The following is a 21,390-nucleotide window of genomic DNA, read 5'->3' on the forward strand; positions in this document are numbered from 1 at the left end:
GGATTGTGGAGAGAGGGGTCTACAGGAGCTACTATAAAGGACACAAGAACAAAATCAAGGGGGAGGGTAGAGGTGGGGGAGGGAGGTGGGACTGCCTGGGGTGGGGTGTAGGGATGGAAGAAAATGCAGACAATTGTAACTGAATAAAAATAAAACAAATAACAATTAAAAAAACAAAACACAACAAACAGATCTCAGTTTCAGCATCATCTACTCTATGAAGTTGGTTGTGATTCTCCAATTCAAATTGAGTATTTCCTTATGTGATCTCCTTATTGTACCTAAAAAAGACACCATCACAGCATATTGAAAACTTTATTGCACACATTCATTTACATGCCTATCTCCTCCAGTAAACTGAGGGCAGGAATGAAGTATGACCACATGAAAGCCAACAGTTACTGAAGGAAAGAAGAGTGGAAAGAATACCTAAATAGGTGATAATGTTACAATTGTGTTTACTTGCTGGCTGGTGCTTGATCTCACCCAGCTTATAGAAATACACACACACACTCACAAACTGTGAGAAGGCCATACTACAACTTTCCAGGACAGACCCAGCCCCCAAAACTTTTCTCCAAGTACTGGGCCACAGCCAGGGTCAGGTGATCATTAAAGGGTCCAGCCACGACCTGGATACCTAGAGGAAGTCCTTTGGCATTCAGACCCAGTGGGCACTGGGTCACAGGCAAACCCAGGGCATTGAAGACACCTGAATGAAACAAACGAGAATAATGTGAGAAGACAGGTTCTTAAAAACTTATTCCTCCCCTCAATTGTACAATGGTGATGATCACACTTAAACACCTATAGAGTTTCCAATATGCTAAAGACTCCTCTAGAGACCCGATGTGTATGAACCATTTGAATTGTCACAACAAAACCCATGAGACAGAAACTACTAATTATTCCTATGGTGCAGGTAAAGCAACTGAAGAACAGAGAAGTTAGATAACATATCTACAGTTACTGTGCGAGTAAAGTTTAAATTAGGATGTGAATGCAGAAAATGTGAATGAGAGCTAGCACTGTTTTCTGATACGCTACTCCTAATTTGCCCTGTGTAATTCTTTCAGAAAAAAAAAAAATAGAGTAAATGCTAACTGGGGGCAATATCTTCTTGCATTACGAATTTTCTTTTTACTTATGCGCTATTTGTAATATACCTTTGTGGTAGTCTAGATTTGAAAAGTTTGATTCTTTGCGTCATTCATAGAGTATGTTTATAGTTAATGTGTGAGAGGACTATGATTTAATTCTTTTCCATGCAGACATCCAGTTATCACAGCCCCATCTATTCAAGAGCCCTTTATTTCTCCATCGAATTGTCTTCGAAGCTTTGTAACAAGTCAGTTGAACATAAATATAAATATAGGGACTTATATTTGTACTCTGAATTCTATTCCACTGACATATATATTCATATTTGTATATCCTTATCCCAGTATCACAATTTATTGTTTACTGAACTTTGCTAATTGAGAAGTGTATGTACTCCAACTTTTTTCTTCTTTCAAAAAGGCTTTGTACTCTCTGACCTTGTTGAATCGTTTACTAGTTTCAGGTTTTTGAACATTTCTTAAGATTTTGGAATACTAATTCTTCCTCTGCCATTGTATTTGGTGCCTTCTTTTGAAACCCTCTGGTCATATTTGTGTCTCCTACTAAGAGAATGTGTCGGAATCATCTCTCTAACCCCGGTGCACACAGTGTGCTCTCGGTACACGTTTAATAAAGATATGGTTATTCTAGAGTGTCAATGAAATGTAGTAGTAAAAGGCGCTACCACTTCCTGAACACTGAGTCGGGCAGGAGAACAGGGAAGGAGGGCAGCTGCAGCCAAGCAGACCTGTGTTTGAACCATAACCGCCTTTACTGCAGAGCTGAGGAGCCCTGGCAAGCCTCTTCTTCCTCCTCTGTGTAGTGAACTAACGTACAAACTCTGAGATGGGGGGGCCTGGGTTCAATTTCCACTTCCAATACCACCTCAGCTATGTGCCTGTGGAAGTGTGTTTGAAGTTCTTTCATCTGTGAAATGAGGGTAATGATAGTTTCTTGCTTTCAGAACTGCTGTGAGTATGATATTAGACGAGGTCGATAAAGCTATTAGAACAATGCATGGAACAGATAAATCAAGGGGAATATATAGAAAATGTATGAAGTAAAACAGATATTAATATTGCCTAAAGTCAACATATACATATGCATGTGTTCAATACATTGTAATATCACCATTATTATTAAAACTTGTAAGGCAGTTTATACACATTCTCACATGTAATCATTCTTCCAACGGTGCTGCAAAATACATGAGGCATCTTCATCATCACCATAAAAAAATCACGGTGGAGAAATTAAATATCTGACTGCATTTACCCATCTTGTAAGTATCAGGCAAGTATAAAAATCTTATACTCCCTTGAGTAGAAACTAACAAGAGTATTGCCTCATAGGAAAAATAAAAACACAGCTAAACACTCAAGCTATTTGGCACCCCACAATTGTATGTCATTGACAGAAGGCCTCCCAGACTGGTAGGTTTTCAGCTTCAGTGGTGGAGAGAAAAGCAAACCAATACTAAGTATCATCGACCCCTGCATAGAGTGGAAATCACACTGGCTTTGAAGTCAGACAATTCAGAGCTGGATTCCAGTCCTGACTCTGCCCCTTAAGTCCCTGTTTCTTCAGCTCTTTCACAGGCATGCCTGTGCCTGCTGTGGAGGGCTTCTGGGAGCCTTAGATGAGAAAATGTAGAGCATTGCTAGCTCCTAGTACCTGGCACATAGCAGATACTTAATCAACACTGCTCTTATCTATCATGCATCTTGTATCCATAGTACCTGGCTCACAAGACTTAAATAGAGGAAAAAGTTCCCAGTTGTGGATGACTTCAATCTGAGGAAAATCCCTCCAAAAAGCTGTAAGTTTGTTGTTCTACATAAAAATTACATGCAGTGGCCTAGGCCATAGTTTGTTGCACATTCTTGGGGTATCCAAGCAGAAATGAATGAACACTCCATAAGCAAATTAGAGAAAGGAATTTAAACAACATATGCATAGATGATTTCTAATGTATAACCTTGGCATTCAGTATACAATGGACAGGATATAAAAATGCAGAGAAATTTTTAGACAGAATAGTTTGAGGCCAATTTTGTACAAAATCATCCTTTACTTGGTTTCGGCTTACTGAATAACGCCTGAATGGTCCAATATTAGTTGGTCCATGAGCTGAGACTGACAAAACCGTTAGAAGGTAGGGTAAGTTTTTTTAGGTAACTATTGTTAGGACACAGGAAGAGTTCTGGAATAAAAATTGGGAAGGAGGGCTGTGACTTTTGGTGTGAGAATTGACCTTACAGTGTCCTTAACTATAGAACAGGAGTCAACTTTTCTTATTTATTCTTGGAAGCCTTGGGTTACACGTTGTGCTTCAAACAGATACAGTAAATTACAGAAACACTTTGTGGAGCTGTGATGTGTATTATCAAGGACGAGTTCCTTCTGAGCTTGAATTCCTTAGTTGAACAGATTTCTGGATGAATACAAATAATTATTATTAGATAGGAGGCTGCCAGTTGCCATGCCTCACCAAGAAAACACACTCCTCCCACATCCCCTTATTTTCTTCCTGGGAATTTTGCCAGAAGGGCTGGGAGCAAGTGTTCGTGTTAGCAAGTAGAGAGCAAGTGGGGTTCGTTTTCTACTTCTGTAAGGCCCTGCAGGATGTATTGGTTCTCCTTCATCTGTAACATCCAACAAACGTGGGTCTAACAGACTGGGATAAATGAACTATGCAGTGCCACGTCTCCTGAGCTGTCTTTGTTGATAGGGAGGCCAATGGCATTAAATGGGCAAGAGCATTTGCACTGTGAAGAGTGGGAGGTTTCTGGGACTCCTGCCTATGGAGGCTGTCGGGAGGGGCAAACATCAGAGCGAGGGACACGTGGGAGCCCACGGTCTGTCCTTTTCTGTTCTTATGCTATTAGACACCTACCCAGGAACCCCTGCCATTGCCATGATTTCAGCCATCGCCTAGGAGCAGAGGACCTTCCCATCTATATTCCCTGAGCCACGCTTCAGACCTATGCAACCAAATTCCTATTTGACATCTCCATATAGATATCACAGAGAGACCTCAAATTAAAAAATAAATAAAAAGAGATAAAACAGCCTGGCAAAATAACCTCTTTCCTCATGGGATGCAGTCTACACAGAGAGTTAAGACACAAACATGAAAAGATTGCTAATAAAACAAGAAGAAATATTCTCCAGAACCAGCAAAATAGTGATTTAGATAAAGAGTGATAGAGAATCTCAAAAGATGGATCTTTCTCTGTGGGCTGCATATGGCAGTGGTCAGAGTTGAGATGTGAACTGGGTTTCCAAACGTGAGCTGGTCTCGGTCTAAAATTCAGGCTGAGTTGCCCTTGGTAATCTCAGGGAACAGCGGACTAGACTAATCTCCGCTGTTAGTTAACAATTGGTGAGCAAGCTGATAAATGACATATAAACGTTTATAAAGATATATGACATAAAAGTAAAAACAAAAGCAGAACAAAACAAAATCAAAAAGCTGTAACTGGTAACTTTCTCTTTAGGTTCTTCCCTGCAGACAATGATGCTTCCTGTCTGCACAACTGGAGTAGCTAGGTGAGAGAAACTTAGGCAGAAACATGTTTCAAAGATTCAAGGAATTGGAAGTAACTGACCAAAGCCAAGAATTAGAGTAAAGGTGAGAAAATGCTGGGTGAAAACTAGTATTGGATACCCTCTCCCCCTCATCCTCCACAACCCTCACGCCAAGTACTTTAATTGCATTATTTACTTTACCTTTTTCTTGACTGCTAAAAACAATTATTTTATTTCTTGGTTGAAAACATTCAAAGGTAATATATGCTCCCAATACTTTGAAAAAAAATACCAAATTATAGGAAGTAAAAACCAAAATCCCTTACCCTCCCTCCCAATCCTATTCTCAGGCAGTAACCAGATTTAACAAATAGCTGTGTTGTGAACATGACTTTCTTTAAAAAAACTTTTAAAAGATTTATTTATTTAGTTTTAGAGAGAGGGGAAAGGAGGAAGAAAGAGAGGGAGAGAAACATCAATGTGTGGTTTCCTGCCACGTGCCTCCCATGATCCCCCATCCATGGACCTGGCCCACAACCCAGGCATGTGCCCTGACTGGGAATCAAACCTTTGGTTCACAGGCCGGCACTCAATGCACTGAGCCACACCAGCCAGGGCTAAACATGCCTTTTGACAGCAACAGAGCAAGGTACAGATCACCCTTTATTCCTACAGGAGGAACAAGATTGAGAAACAGTCAATACCTTGCTCCAGGAAACACAGGTAGAAAGTAATAGAGCCAAGTACGTGAACTCAAATAAACCAAGCTCCAAATTCTAAGTGAAAGTGGACCACAGGATTATAGAATAGGCAAGTGTATAGTGCGGGTCCCTGGGACAGGCCCTGGAGAAACTATAGAAACTGACTTAGTATTAGTACATTTCCAGGGGCCTTTGAGCTCACATGACCATGGTCCAGACACAGCTCCCAAAGCAGCTGAACCTGAAACAAATTAATTGGGTGAATACTAGACTGACTCAAACTCAGAAAAGATGATAGCTAAGGCAAAGAAATGGCTATCCTGGAGAATTATATTTTGTAGTCGCATTTCTGGGGAAGCCACACATCCTGGAAAAAAAAGCTGACTTGGCTTTAGCGTGCATCACAATAGCCAAGGCGGCCTTTGGATTGGGTCAGTTCACACTGTGTTACTGAAGACTTCGCTGAACCTCCCTGAACCTCCCTGAAGCTCAGTGCTCTAAACTGTGACACTCATACCCCCTGCAGGGCTCTAGGGCAGGGTGCAGATACTAGCAAATTATCACCCACGTGTGACAATAGCAACTGCTTTCTGGAATTTTTTTTAAATTACACATCCTTTTTGGACAGGCATGTATCAAACTTGTCCAACGGCAAAAGGAAATCACACTTTTCTTGGAAAATACCTCCATCTCTTTAAGATTAAAGACTAAAAGAAGTACAATTAGTTACCTGTGTAAGCAAAGTTGAAAGGCCTGCTCAGAGGAACATGATGCTTGGGAGCCACTGTGGGATGGGAGGGGTATAAGAAGACACCATCATCCCCTAGCATCTCCACCAATTCTTTCTGCAGGCTTTCCTTCACCGCCATAAACTTCTTGTATTTCTCACTGCTGTATTTGAGCTTTTCTTCCAACAAGGCCAGTCCTACAGGATGATAACATGAAACAAGTTAAGGTATGAAATTTCATTTTCAATTCTAGTGTTCCAAAAAAATAAATAAATTCTAATGTTCTTTAGTTTATCTTTTCTTACTCTAGAACATCAAGGAAATAAGAAAGTGATGGAGAAGAAACCTTATCACCTTGCCACCCATACGTGAATATTGTTGACCACGCAATGCTAAGTCGTAGTCTTTTTCGGTAACGCTGCACATGGGGTTCCCAGCTTCCCCACAGACTGTTACATCGTAAGGGTTTTATGACTGTGAAATGTATCATAGTTTTGTCTTTAACTAGCCCATGATTGGCGGGTATATGAACTTTTCCAAAATGTAAATGTTATAATAAGCACCCTCATCCATGTAATTCTTAGAAAAACTTTACAATAGAGTTATAATTGAGAGGATTCTATCCAATGTATCTTCAAGTTTTAAACTGTTTTACGAAAAGATCATTAATACATGCATATGTATACATATTTTGCACATTAGTTACATATGCATCATACGTGCTTAATAAGTCATATTTAGTATTTAATATGAATATTTTAATAGAGATTACTGATTTATTTAAAAATAAGTTCATTGTTCCTATTATGAAAGGAACACATAAGTGTAATAGAAAATTTAAAAATTCAAAAGATTACAGTGGAATAAACAACTCACCCAAAATACAATGCCTGGGGGCAATAGCTGTAAATGTGTTAGTACACTTAGTTTGTGTACTTTTCTATGCAAATATTATGTCTTTGCTCACCCTGTATGTTAAATTTTCCACATTTTCCACTCACCGTTTTAACATACATTGATACACGTTATAAATACATCTTCGTGACCTTGGCCCTGAGTGCCGGCATACAAATTATTTACAAATTATTTCTCCTGTACATGAAGGATAATTCACTACCTATTCCTCTGTTGTTAAACATTTAGGATGCTGATAAGTTTTTGTAAAACATGCTGCAATGTACATCTCTATAAACTTTTTTACTATGGTTTGATATATTTTTATCTGAAGTGTCTAGCTTCTGGCCAAAATCCTTCTGTGATTTTTCAGGTGTGACCATCAGCAATTACAAAAGATTTATCTGGCAGGACGCAAGGGGGCAAGCTGCCCTCCCCAAACCACACAAGGTGCATAGGTAGTGTCCTGAAACTTCCATGGGGTGTTGCAGTCAAGGGCTCAGGCCCCTCTAGCCTGTGATGTCCTTGTACATATTTGCATTCTTAGCCAAGGCACCTGAATGTCTTTATCTGAGCACTTTGGCAGAGGTCTTCCTCAGGTGTCTCTGCTCAGGCTTCTTTATGGGAGAGGTCGAGGAAACCTTGAAGACACTTTTCCCCACTCTGCCTCACTACTCAGAACTTTTCCACTCCTAGCTCTCTCCCTCATCTTACTCCTGACCTCGGGGTCTGCAAAACGGCTGGAGCCTTTTGTTCAGGTCTCCTCCAACAGTGAGAAGGTCTCCACACTCGTGCTGACCCATTTGACTGGTGTAACTTTTCACAGGGGAATGGAAAGGGAAGGAGTTGTTGTTTTCTCCACTTTTAGCCTCCTGCTTACGCTATGGCTGTGACTAAAGGCTTTACTGTTACTTTTATTTTCATGTGTTGCTTTAATTGGCTATCTCAACACATGACAGCTCATCTAAGCCCCTGACATTACCTAGGATGATAAAGTCTGATTTATTTTGCATGAATTGAGCTGCCATAAGACAACCCAAGAGTTCCTTAAGGCCTTGATATCAGTATGCCTCTGTCCTTGAATTTTCACGGCCATGTACAAGAAAGAGCACATCAGTGGCCAGAATTCTGTGAAGATTCTTTTAAAGAAAAGTAACTCTGACAAAAATTTGGCAACTCAGAGCTTCGAGTGATCACTTTCCTTAAAATGATCTTCCTGATGACCTGAGAATATTATAGCCAGTGAAAGCACAGTGTCTTTTTGCAACAATAGAGCAATTTCCGATGACAGAGTCCTCGTTAGTAGAGCTATGCAATAATAATGACAATGATAAAAATAGCTTCTGCTTGTTGACTCTTTATGATGTTCCACAATTTGTGGTTTTATCTCTGTAAACTCGGAGTTCCCAGTATGTGCATGGTTAGGTTGTATCTCATGTGCTTTAGACGCCTGATTCATTTAACTAGCCAAACAATGCAAGGCAACACATAATCCACTCAATCACATCGTCAATACATGCTTTCATTAATTCCCTTTTCTGGATGAGAAAAATGAGTCACTGACAGCATAAACAACTGAATGAAGGTTAAGCAAGTAGTATCTAGAAAAGTTAAGATTGGACTCCAGTTTGAAATAAATTAACCAATCTCTATTTGCCTCAGTTTCTCCCTATAAAGAGGTAACAGTACTTATATATACTATCAGACTGTCTTAAATGTTTAACGGGATAACACGTGCAAAAGTACCAAAAACCTAATGTCTGGCACACAGGCACTCAATGAGCATTTGTTTATAGTAACGACCATGTCCAACTCTGCAACAAAGGTGCATAGCTGCACTAAGTTCTTTGGAGAGGTGCTTCGACTACACTTACTCTACACAACCAATAATTAACATTTTAACAGGTTAATTCCCCCAACTATTCCTGTATGGGCCTATCCTTAAAGTCAAATATTTTGTCTAAATATTCCATTGAGATATTTAAATACAATACATGACGCGAGAAAGCATCCTAGGTATTTGAGTTTGTAAGATAAACATTTGAAGAGCACCCTTAACTCGGCACCCATCTAACCTTTATGAATTGAGGTTTCTAAACCTACAAAATGGGCATCGTGACAGATACATTGCAAATCAATGGGATAAAATTCACAGGACAGGGCTTGGCACACAGGGACATGTCAGCGAATGATGAACCTAATTCATTATTAATATTTCAGCACTCTCAAAGTGTTGCAAGTGCTCCTTATATTTTCGGTAAGATGTTCTTCTCTCCCCTAAAGACATCGAAACAGAGAAAAGATGATTTATATACCAATGGCAGGGATGGTGTGCACCGATAGGCCCAGGCACCATTTGACCAGCTCCCACAGGGCGTTGATAGGCTTCCCACGGTCACTAAGCAGATCCACGAATTTCAGAGGTTCCTGAGAGGAAAGAAAATTTTATTACCCAATGTCACACCAATAAACCTGATTTTAGAAAAGAACTGGGAAAGGAAGAGATTAAATGTAAATGTGAAAATAAACATATCAAACTGCTAAAACAAGAAATACAAGTATTCTCTCAAAGGTATGTTTAAGACAAAAATATGAATAGGAATGTTCACAGCAGCACAGTAAATAATAGCCCCATGACAACCAGCTGATGAATAGATAAACACATTGTATCAATTCAACAGAATATTATTCAGCCATAAAAAGAAATAAGGTACTGATACAAGGTACAACATGGATGACATGCAAGAAATATTAAGCTAAGTGAAAGAAGACCGTAACAAAACACCACACAATGTACAATCCCCCTTATTTGAAACGTCCAGAATCAGCAAATCAATAGGTACCGAAAGCAGATCAGCTTTTGCTAAGGCTGTGGATCGGGGCAGTGAGGATATTCAATGTGACCGATAATGAGTATGGGTCTCTTTTTGTGGTGATCTCAGGAAAATATTCTAAAATTGATTGTCGTGACGGTGGCACAACTCTGTGTTTTAGAAATCATTTAATTGTATGTTTAGATGGGTGATTTGCATGATGTACAAATTGTAATTCAACAAATCTCTTAGAATAAAGCAACAAAATCATCATAAACAAGTATGGCTGAGAAAATGGCCAAATCCTTTTCCCACAGTAAAAGCTTCAAGTACCAACCATATAATGTACTTGTGCCTAAGGGATGAACCGTTACTGAGCAACAAGGTAGAGCCTATGAATACTGGACCTGAGTCGGGCTTCACAATTCAAGGTGAGAAGACACCAGGTTTTTCACCCTCTTGTCTTCTTGCAGGTTTTGAATTTTAGGACCAATTTTAACATTCAGCACCTATGTTAGGAGTTTCTCCAATTTACTCAATACAAGAGAGTACCTCCTGCAAGTGCTCGGAATAAAATTTTTGGTACTGATCTTTGATTTAGCTTTGTTCTCACACTCTGATTATGAACCTACATCTCGGAGTCAAACATTTAAGTTTGTGGATTTACATGGACTTCCTGTTCTGAGATATTTCCAAGGTGCGTAGATAAGAGAAAAAAATGTATGTGTTTCTTAAACATGAGTATAGTGACTGATAATTTATTTTCCTGGAGGTAGGAAGGGATTGTGAAAGTGTTCCTTTATTGAAGGGCTATAAATGTCAGACACTTTACTAGATATATTCTTAATCCAGAAAATAATCTTGTAACACAGCTTTCAATAGCTTCATTTTCCAGATGAGTAGAGTAACGAATAAACAAGAACTCTCTCACCAAAAAGAAAACAGAGCTAAAAAGTGGCTTGCAATTTGAATATGGGTCTGTCATACTCCAACATACGCATTCTTAATGGCCACCATATGTACAAGAGTTAAGAGACTTGAAAATAAGTTTTCTATTTCTTCATAATATCAAATTTAACTTATTGTTCTTAAAGAATCTATATTTAAAATTTTCAATGAGCCTGAAGAAATCATAACTAAAGCATCTTTCACAAGTACCCACATCGCTTCCAAAGTTAGCCAATAACACGAGGGTGAAATACATTGCGGAAAAGCAGATAATTGTGTGCATGTCTGTAAAAACCTCTGATGGGGGAGGCGAACTGTGATGTTGCCAGTTGGACTTAGCTGACCGCTTCATGCTTTACTGAAGCCTGAGTGCTCTGATACCCAGCACACGCTACACCGGGATCAACCTCATGCCATTGTACCCGTGTTCATAGTGTCACCTCTGCTTGCAACACCTTTTATAACTTCTTCACCTAGTGAAGGCCTCCAAACTATGCAAGTATGAGGAAATAGCAATCTTACACCAGGAAGCTTGTCCTGACTCCACCTAGAGATGGGCCCTCCCTCTGTGATCACACACCAGTATAGCACTCACTAAACTGTGTAATCCCTATGTATTTAACTATGTCACCTATTTGCTTATGAACTTCATTCCTACATATCTAGAACACACGGCCCATGATACAGGGCCAATAAATATTTGCGAAAGGAAGAAAAGTAGTGAACATACCTTTCCATCATGTGCTTTTGTTGACATCATTGTCACCCATAACTGAAAAGAATACTTCATTTGCTTCAGTTTAACGTGTTGAACGGAGGCTCCTAGCATATTTTCCAGGTGAGCCACCACCTTAGATAATGAGATAGAACAACAGATACACATGTGTAGGAAAAAGAGATGTCATTGGAGAGTGCTGTCAGCAAGGTGGCTTACAAGGAAGCTCCAGGCCCTCATTTCTTCATGGAAACACCAACATACAGACCAAAGTAGCTTGGTGAGACCTCTGAAAACTAGTTGAGAAGCTGCAGCAATAAAACAAATGACCAAAAATGAAAAGCTGCCCTCACATGCTAAGAAATCTCATGTGACCTTTGCTCATTCTTCTTCTATCCCCTTCCTGGCACAGTGCAGAAAGATTGGGAGGAAGTCACCGACCTTACTACTAACTTCTACCTTAGGATGGAAAGAAAAGAGTAGAATTTGCTTGCAGAGTTCTGGCTAATATAGGGGCAGCCTGGAGCACTGGTTATCTCTTGCTTGTCAGGGAACACTGATGGGCAGAGTAGAAGCATAGTGTGTCTGTCAGGTTGGAAGCCGTCAGCAGCACTGGTTGGAGCTGTGGCCTGAGAGAGTTGCATGGTTACTGCAGACCTGCAGGTGTCTGCGTATAAGATATTACAGACAGAGACACAGTATAAAACAAAAAAGGGCTTGAGAAGAAATAAGGACAAGACACTTAGGGAAATGAAGACATTGGAAAGTAGTTATATGTATAGAGGAAATGGAATTTTAAAATGTGCAGGCTCAAAAAAGACCCATCTCCAAAGGTTTTGACAGAACACTAAGTCTTAGGCCAGGTTAACTAGTAAAGGACTTCCTCTGCACAAAGACAGTCCACAAAGATGAGGAGAGGTTGATATTATTTTAAATATCTAATTTTTAAAAAGACAACCAGGCATGCAAAGAAACAGGGAAACACAGTCATTCAAACAAAACAAATCTCTACATACCAATCCCCTTGGCTTACTTTACAAAGCTTTCAAAAAGACTGTCTTAAAAATGTTAGTGGGTTAAAAGATATCATGGAAAAACATAAATCAGGAAAATGACAAGAAAAAATACAATATAAATACACAGATATAAATTGTAATAAAGAAACAACCAGAAAATTCTGGAACCAGAAAATATAATAGGTGAACTGAAATATTCACTGAAAGGGTTCCACAGAAGGCTAAGACATGCAGAATAATAAATCAAGAAAACAAAGTTGAAGACAGATCATTGGAAAATAGTGGGGGGTCGGGGGCAAAAAGAAATAATGAAAACATGTGTAAAGAGAGCAAGGTATTCATAGGATGCCATCAAGCGTAATAATACATAAATTATGAGAGTCCCAGGAAAAGAGAGAAAAAAGTAGACATAGATGTTATTTGAAGAAATAATGGCTCTTCACATTTTGCCAAGGGACCCAAGAGTTTGCAACATGCCCGTGCATTCAAAACCAACAAATGGAACCTAGATGGGCCTTCAGATCCAAAGGAGCCCACCCAGTTGCCACAACCCCAATCTCAGATATTGGGAAGAGACCCGGACAGTACAAAACTGGATAGATATATGTGAGTGACATTATTTGTGTAAGACCAGCCTGCCTGAAGGGAGATTCAAGCATGACACTGGAGAGAGACAAGTTTGAAAGCAGAGGAGAGGGAGGAATTTGCCCAGGCAATCCTGCTCCCTGGGGGGACACTGCAAATGCTGAGGCTTTTGACAGCAGCAAGAGCAACCTCCCTGGTATGTTGGGATTGAGCCATAGCCTTTATCAAATGCATTTAACAGACACACATAGAACATTCCATCCACCAGCAGCAGAGTACACATGCTTCTCAAGTGCATATGGAGCATTCTCTGGCAGAGATCATATGATAAGATACAAAACAAGTCTGAGCAAAGTTTAGAAGACTGGAATGTTTACTATCTTTTCTGACCACAATGGTATGAAGCTAGAAAACAAGAAAGCTGGGAAAATTTACAAATATGTATAAACAACACACGTGTAAAGAACAAATGTATCAAAAAGAAATTAAAAGGAAAATAAAAATTGTCTCAATCCAAAAAAAAAACCCCATAACATATAAAATTCCATGGGATGCTGCTAAAGCTTACTTAAACAACATTATAGACCACAAATACCCGAGCTAAATTCAGAACACTCTAACAGCATTATACCCCTTCTTCTCAGTGCACATGGAACATTTTCTAGTACAGACTATTTGTTAGACCACAGAACAAGACTTGAAAAATCCAATAGGGTTAAAAGCATGCCAAATATCTTCTCTGACCACAATGCTATAAAACTAGAAATAAACAACAGAAGAAAAACTAAAATACTTACAAATACATGGAAATTAACAACCAATAGAATAAAGAAAAATTTAAAAAGCAAATGAAAAATCATGTGATAAACAAAATGGAAACATATTATACCAAGTAATGGGAAGCAGCAAAAGAGTTCTAAAAGATAACTTCAGAGCAATTAAAACATTCATTAATAAATAAAAAAGATCTAAAATAAACAACCGGATTATAACCCTAAAATAACCAGAAAAAGAAAACAAACTGACCTGAGAGACAGATAAAAAGAAATAAAGATTAGAAATATTCAATTTACCAAGACCAAATCCGGAAAAAAGAAAATATGAACAGATGAAAGCTACTAACAAGATTTAACTGGTAGTGAAAAATCTCCCTGAGACAGCAAGAAATACAAAGGATTGTAAACAAATATAACAAGCAAATGTATACCAACAAGTTGGACAACCTGGGCAAAATGGGTACTTTTTTAGAAACATAGAATCTTCCAAAACAGAATCGGGTAAAATAAACTGTGAAAATACCAATTACATGAAATCAAAGCAATAATCAAAAAACTCCCAGAAAATAAAAGTCCTGGAATGCTTCACAGGTATATTTTACCAGACATTCAAAGTAGAACTAACGCATATTCTTTGCAAACTATTCCAAAAAATTCAAGAGAATGGAATACTTCCAAGCTATTTTTATGAAGCCAGCATTATTCTATTTCCAAAACCAAGTAAAGACACTGTAAAGAGAAAATTATTGGTCAATATCCTTGATGAACATAGATGTTAAAAATCTAAACAAAATATCAGCAAAACAGATCCAGCGATACATTAAAAAGATCCTACACCATGATCAAGTGGGATTTCTTCTGGCGATGCAGGGTTGGTACAATACGTGCAAATCAGTAAGCATGGTATATCACATGAATTAAATGAAGGGAAATATCACATGATCATGTCAATAGATGCAGAAAAAGCATTTGATGAAAATAGCATTTATGATAAAAAAAACTTTAAACAAAGTAGGAATAGGGGGATTGTACCTCAACATAATAAAGGCCATATGTGACAAATCCACAGCCAGTATCATACTCAATGGGCAAAAACTGAAAGCGTTCCCGTTGAGACCAAGAACAGGACAGAGATGCCCACATTTACCACTCTTATTCAACATAGTCTTGGAAGTTTTAGCCACAGTGATCAGACAAAAAGAATATAAAGCATCCAAATTGGAAAGGAGGAATAAAACTGTTACTGTTTGCAGATGACATGATACTGTCTATATAAAACCCCCCAAAACTACTACAGCTGATAAATAAATTCAGTAATGTAGCAGGATACAAAATAAATATTCAGAAATTGGTGGTATTTTTATACACCAATAATGAACTGTCAGAAAAAGAAAGTAAGAAAATGATCCCATTTATTATTGCAACAAAAAATAAGATATCTAGGAATAAATTTAATCAAGGAGGTAAAAGACCTATACTCAGAAAATTATAGGGTACACAAGAAAGAAACTGAAGAAGATACAAATAAGTGGAAGCATAATACCATGTTCATAAATACCAAGAATTAACATCATTAAAACATATATACTACCCAAAGCAACCTATAGCTTCAACACAATTCCTATTAAAATATAAATGGCATATCTCACAGTTCTAGAAAAAAACATTCCAACAATTTATATGAAACCACAAAAGACCCCCAATAGCTGGAGCAATCTTGCAAAAGAAGAACAAAGTTGGGGGCGTCACCATACCTGATATCAAACTGTACAACAAGTCTAGAGTAATCAAAACACAATCGTGCTAACATAAGAACCTGCACACAGATCAAAAGAACAGAATAGAGAGCTGCAAATAGACCCATGCTTTTGTATTCAATTAATACTTGACAAAGGAGACAAGAACATACAAGACGGTGAAGACAGTCTCTTCAAAAAATGGTGTTGGGAAAATTGGACAGATACATGCAAGTAAAAAAAAAAAAAAAGAAACTAGACCACCAGCTTACACCATACACAAGCATAAACTCAAAATTGATCAAAGACTTAAAAATATAAGCCACGAGCCCTGGCTAGTGTGGCTCAGTGGATTGAGCGCCAGCCTGTGAACTAAAAGGTCACTGGTTCAATTCCCAGTCAGGGCACATGCCTGGGTGGTGGGCCAGGTTCCCCACTGAGGGCGCGCAAGAGGCAACTGATCAATGTGCAAGATGTTTCTCTCCTCTTTCTCCCTCCCTTCCCATCTCTCTAAAAATGAATAAATAAATAAATATTTTTAAAAATATAAGTTATGAAACCATACAAATCATAGAAGAAAACATAGGCAGTAAGATCTCAGACATTACTCTTAGCAATATTTTTGCTGCTATATTACCTAAAACAAGGAAAACAAAGGAAAAACTAAACAAATGGGTCTACAGGAAACTAAAAAGCTTTTGCACAGCAAAAGAAACAATCAGCAAAATAAAAAGGCAACCCCCTGAATGGGAGAACACGTTCACTAATGACACATTTGATAAAGGGTTAATATCCAAAATATATACAGAACTTAATAGAACTCAACACCAAGAAAACAAACAATCCAATTAAAAAATGGGCAAAGGACTGGAATAGACATTTCTCCAAAGAGACATATAGATGTCCAATAGACTTACGAGAAGATGCTCGATGTCTCTAATGATCATTAATGATAACCATTCTCAGAGGCATGAGGAGATATCTCATTGTGTTTTTTTCTTTCTTTTTAAATCTAATCTTTATTGTATTTTTCTGGGAATATATCTGAAGGAACCCAAAACACCAATTTGAAAGAACATAAGCACCCCTATGTTCATTGCAGCATTATTTACAGTCACCAAGATATGGAAACAGCCCAAGTGTCCATCAGTAGATGAGTGGATAAAAAACTATGGGACATGTACACAATGGAATACAACTTGGCCAAAAAAAGAAAAAATGTACCCTTTGCAACAGAATGGATGTACCTGGAGAACATTATGCTAAGTGAAATAAGCCAGTCAGAGAAAGACAAATACCTATGATTTCACTCATCTGTGGAATCTAATGAACAAAATGAAGTAACAAGCAAAACAGAGACAGACTCATAGATGGAGAGCAGATGACAGCTAGTGGGGAGCAAGGTTAGGGGGTAGAGGGATTGAGCAAAAAGGAAAAAGGACTCATGGATCTGGACTACAGTGTGGCTATTGCCAGGGGGCACAGTATAAGGGGACTAAATGGTAATGGAAAAAATACAGTAAAGATTAAACTTTTAAAAAGGGGAAAATCCCACAAGTAGATATCTCCTCATGCCTGTGAGAATGTCTATCATCAATAAATCAAAAAGCAACAAGTGCTGGTGAGGTTGTGGAGAAAAGGGAACCCTAGTGCACTGTTGGTGGGAAAACAGACTGGTACAGCCACTGTGGAAAATAGTATGGAGTCACCTCAAAAATTAAAAATGGAACTACCTTTTGACTCAGTAATTCCAATTCTGGGAATTTATCCAAAGAAACCCAAAACACTAGTTCCAAATAATATATGCCCCTTTATGTTCATAGCATTGCTATTTACAATACCCAAGTGCTAGAAACAACCCAAGTGCCCGACAGTAGGTGGGTGGATAAAGAAGAGCTGTGGTACATTCATACAACAGAATACTACTTGGCTGTAAAAAAGAAGGAAACCTTACCTTCTGCAACAGGACCCGGGGATTATTATGCTTAGTGAAATAAGCCAGTCAGAGAAAGATAAATACCATATACTCAGTTATATCCAATAAATAAAATAATTTAACAAAAATAAAAACAGAAGCATAGATACATAGAACAGACTGACAGCTGTCATAGAAAGGAGGTTGGGGGACTGGGTGAATAAAAGGTGAAGGGATTAAGCAAAAAAAATACATAAGTAATACATAGGCGCAGACAACAGTATGGTGACAGGCAGAGGGAAAGGCGGTTGGGAGGAGGTGGAACAGCACAAAGTGGGGACAAATGGGGATGGAAAACACTTTTCTTTGGGTGATGGGTACATGATGCAGTATATAGAGGATGTTTTGTTGAGTTGTACATGTGAAACCTGTATGGCTTTGTCATCTAGTGTCACCCCAATAACCTCAATAAAAAAATCTACAGTGAAGAAAATCCTTGGACTGGATGACTTCACATGTGAGTTTTACCAAACAGTTAAAGAATTAATGCTATCTTTCTTATAGTCTCCCCCAAAATAATCAACAAAAAGGGAACACTCCTGAACTCATTTTAGTAGGCCAAAATTACCCTGATACCAAAGGTAGGAAAAGATCCTACCAGAAAAGAAAACTACATGCCAATATCCCTAATAAACCTAGGTGCAAATACCCTTCAGAAAATAATAGAAAACAATTCAACAGCACATTAAAAAAGATCATTCGCCATAATTTATTGGGATTTATACCTGGATGCAAGGATGGTCCAACATACACAAATCAATCAATGTGATAGGTTTCATTAATAAAATGAAAGAAATAATCATGTTACCTTGAATGATGCAGAAAAAGCATTTGACAAAACATTTATCTGTGATAAAAATTGTTTCAGAAATGATGTATAGAAGGCAGACTGGATTAGCTCAGATGTAATGTCACCAAGATGGCAAAATAGGACATTCCTGACTTCACTCTCCCTCGCAAGAAAAACTAACAAATATTCAATGACAAGACACCACTGAGAGAACCCTAAAACATGTAGGTGAGGCTGAAGCAACTCTCTGTACCACAGAAGTGAGACAGACTACTTAAAAAAGGTAAGAGAAGGGGCCACACGTTGACTGTATTGTTCCTTCCCCAGACCTTAGCAGTGCCATATACCAAGGCCACTCCTGAGCCTCAAGCTCCTCCTGTTGAAAAAGAGAACCCAGTGGAGACAATCAGCACCCTCTCAGTACTGAATTCACTTTGTCAAGCCATAATTCTGATTTTACTTAACCCATGGGTATTGCAAGGAAATCTGGGAAGCTCAATCACTTCAAATATGTGATGGAGAAAGGGGAGGGGCTTGAACCAACAGCACATGGATCTTGGCAGAGCAAGATCATACCTTCAGTGCCAAGTAGTTATGACAACCGATAGCTTCACTCCTCTGGAGAACAAAGTTATAGGCATATTCTGACCAGGGAACCAACAGTGTGCTGGTACGCCTGATTTCAGTCCTCAAATGAGGAATTTTGCTAGCCTTAGAGCTCACTTTGCTAATGCCCAGACAAAGAGTAGATTCATAGCCCCACCCCCTCTGGAGAGTAACTTAAGGCCCCATTGAACCAGAGTGCTAGGGACAACTCCTAGAAGCTGTGTGGTGTGGGGTATTCCACACAGAGTGCAGCACTCCAGCCCAGAGTCAAGAAGGCAGAACTGACCATCTCTGGAGGAAAACTAGTACCAGGCTCCCTTACTATGCATAGGCAGGGATATTAAATGATAGGCAAGGCTGATGGTAACTTCTGGCCCCTCCCAATCAGAGAGCCTGTTTGGAAAATTGAGAGTCACCTGGAGTGGCCCCTCACCCTCCTACCTATGCAAGGAACTAAGACTTAGTACCCCCTATAGTTGGAAGAGTCTTCTGGCCTCATCTGACTAAAAGGGCTGTTGACAATTTCTGGAAGTTATGCAGCATGCTGGTGCTGGAGCCAAGAGGAGGTAAGCAGAGCCAATCCTTTGTAAACCAAATCCAGTGGCCCTATTTGGCCATGGAAGTTGTGATGCAGTTTGGCTTTATTAAGACTATAAAGAACTGTACCAGCTTTATAGATACTTCTCCCACTGTACCAGACAGGGAATCTTATGTGTAGCCCCACACACTGCTGAATAGAGACGTCAGCCTGTCCAACCAATGAACCTAACCATAGCACACAGGAAGCTGTGTAGCCCATTCAACAGTCATATGTACAATGTCACTTGAAGAGACAATACAGCCTGTGGCTTCCCCCATCTGAAAACCAAAGCCTCACTTGACCAGGGAATTTGGTGTACACTCTGGCCTGATTCAGTTACCCAAACAATGAGCTGTACAGGTCCTGAGTTCTGTCCTGCTGCCCTGTCAGGGCAGAGAAGCTAATTCAGAGCCCCATCTACAACTGATATAGTACCCAGTCCTGACATGTACTAAGACTAACCAGAGAATCCAGGCAACCCCAGAGCAATCCTATATCCTTTCTTTTATGGGAAAACAAGTCAGCAGACCATCCAACTGTTCTCAACCAGAGGCAGAACCCCTGTGCCTATCCTCAGAGCCTGAACAGTATCCTCACCTAAAAAACAGACCATAATAGCAGCCACACCTGCTGAAGTATATACACAGAATGCAAAACTGAGGTGGCTGGGAAAGATTTGTCTATGTCTAATTACTGAAATGCACAGATACCAATGTAAGAAAGCAAGGATCACAAAAAATCAGGTAAATATGATACCACCAATGGAAACAAATAAAGCTCTAATAACTGTCCTAAAGAAATAGAGATCAATAAACTGTCAGACAAAGAATTCAGGATAATCCTCTTAAGAAAGTTTTGTGAACTACAAGGAAACACAGAGAAGTAAACAAAATTAGGAGAACAATAAACATGAACAAAACAAGTAGTACAACAAAGAAAAAACTACCATCAAAACCCCCTAAAAATCCTAATAAAGAAAAATACAAAATCAAACTGAAAAATTCAATAGAGTTTCAAAAGTAGACTTGACCATGCAGAATAAGTGACCTGAACATTAGAAATTACCCAGTCAGAGGGGCATTAAAAAAGGAATGAAAAAAGCCTATGAGAATTATGGGACACAATGAAAATAAACAAGTTTCACATTATAGAATTTCTAGAAGGAAAGAAGAATCATAAGGGGACAGAAAGTATATTTAAAACAATAATTGCAGAAAAATTCCTGAACCTGGGGGAAGAAATGAACATCCATAGTCATGAAGCCCAAAATACCACAAATAAGGCTACACCAAGAAGCATTATAATTAAATTGTCAAAAATCAAAGAGAAAGAAAGAATTTTAAGATCAGCAAAAACAAACAGAGAAGTTAGATAAAAGGAATTCTCATAAGGTAAGTGCAGGATTTCTCACCAGAAACTTTTCAGGCCAGAAAAGAATGGGTTGCCATGTCTGTCTTTACATATTGAAGTGATCTTTTATGGCACTCAAGTTTATGATTGCCTTCATTTAGGTTTCACACATATGTTTAAACTAACTCATAGGTATTATAAAGTCATTTTCTGTTAGTTGTTTCTAGTATATGGGGGTGATTCTGATATAGGGATGATGTGACTTTAATTAAGATACTTGTTAACCTTACTGTGAGAGTTTTTACATGAATTTTCTTGATGTTACAGATATACAGGGTCCAGCACAAATAACGCTGGGTTTTTTTTTTTAAAAGATTTTATTTATTTATTTTTAGAGAGGAGAAGGGAGGGAGAAAGAGAGGGAGAGAAACATCAATGTGTGGTTGCCTCTTTCACGCCCCCACCCAGGACCTGGCCTACAACCCAGGCACATGCTCTGACCGGGAATCGGCAACCCTTTGGCTTGCAGGCCAGTGCTTAATCCA

The 21,390-nt window shown here is 38.8% G+C and overlaps 1 protein-coding gene across 2 annotated transcripts in view; it reads right to left on the reverse strand.

Annotated features, from left to right (window-relative positions):
* Positions 1 to 300: 300 nt before the first annotated feature.
* FAAH2 (fatty acid amide hydrolase 2) overlaps positions 301 to 21,390 on the reverse strand; it is a 64,574-nt gene continuing 43,484 nt past the window's right edge. The window contains exons 8-11 of one of the 2 annotated variants that reach the window (XM_024564365.3): positions 11,447 to 11,566; positions 9,271 to 9,382; positions 6,064 to 6,258; positions 301 to 712 (exon numbers count right to left, since the gene is read on the reverse strand). In XM_024564365.3, coding sequence (XP_024420133.1) covers positions 537 to 712; positions 6,064 to 6,258; positions 9,271 to 9,382; positions 11,447 to 11,566 — 603 coding nt within the window. In that variant the 3' untranslated portion in view covers positions 301 to 536. The remainder of the gene's footprint in view (positions 713 to 6,063; positions 6,259 to 9,270; positions 9,383 to 11,446; positions 11,567 to 21,390) is intronic. The other variant, XM_053917667.1, reaches the window with a different exon arrangement.

This window comes from Desmodus rotundus, chromosome X (genome assembly GCF_022682495.2).
Source record: "Desmodus rotundus isolate HL8 chromosome X, HLdesRot8A.1, whole genome shotgun sequence".
NCBI classification, from domain to species: Eukaryota; Metazoa; Chordata; class Mammalia; order Chiroptera; family Phyllostomidae; genus Desmodus; species Desmodus rotundus.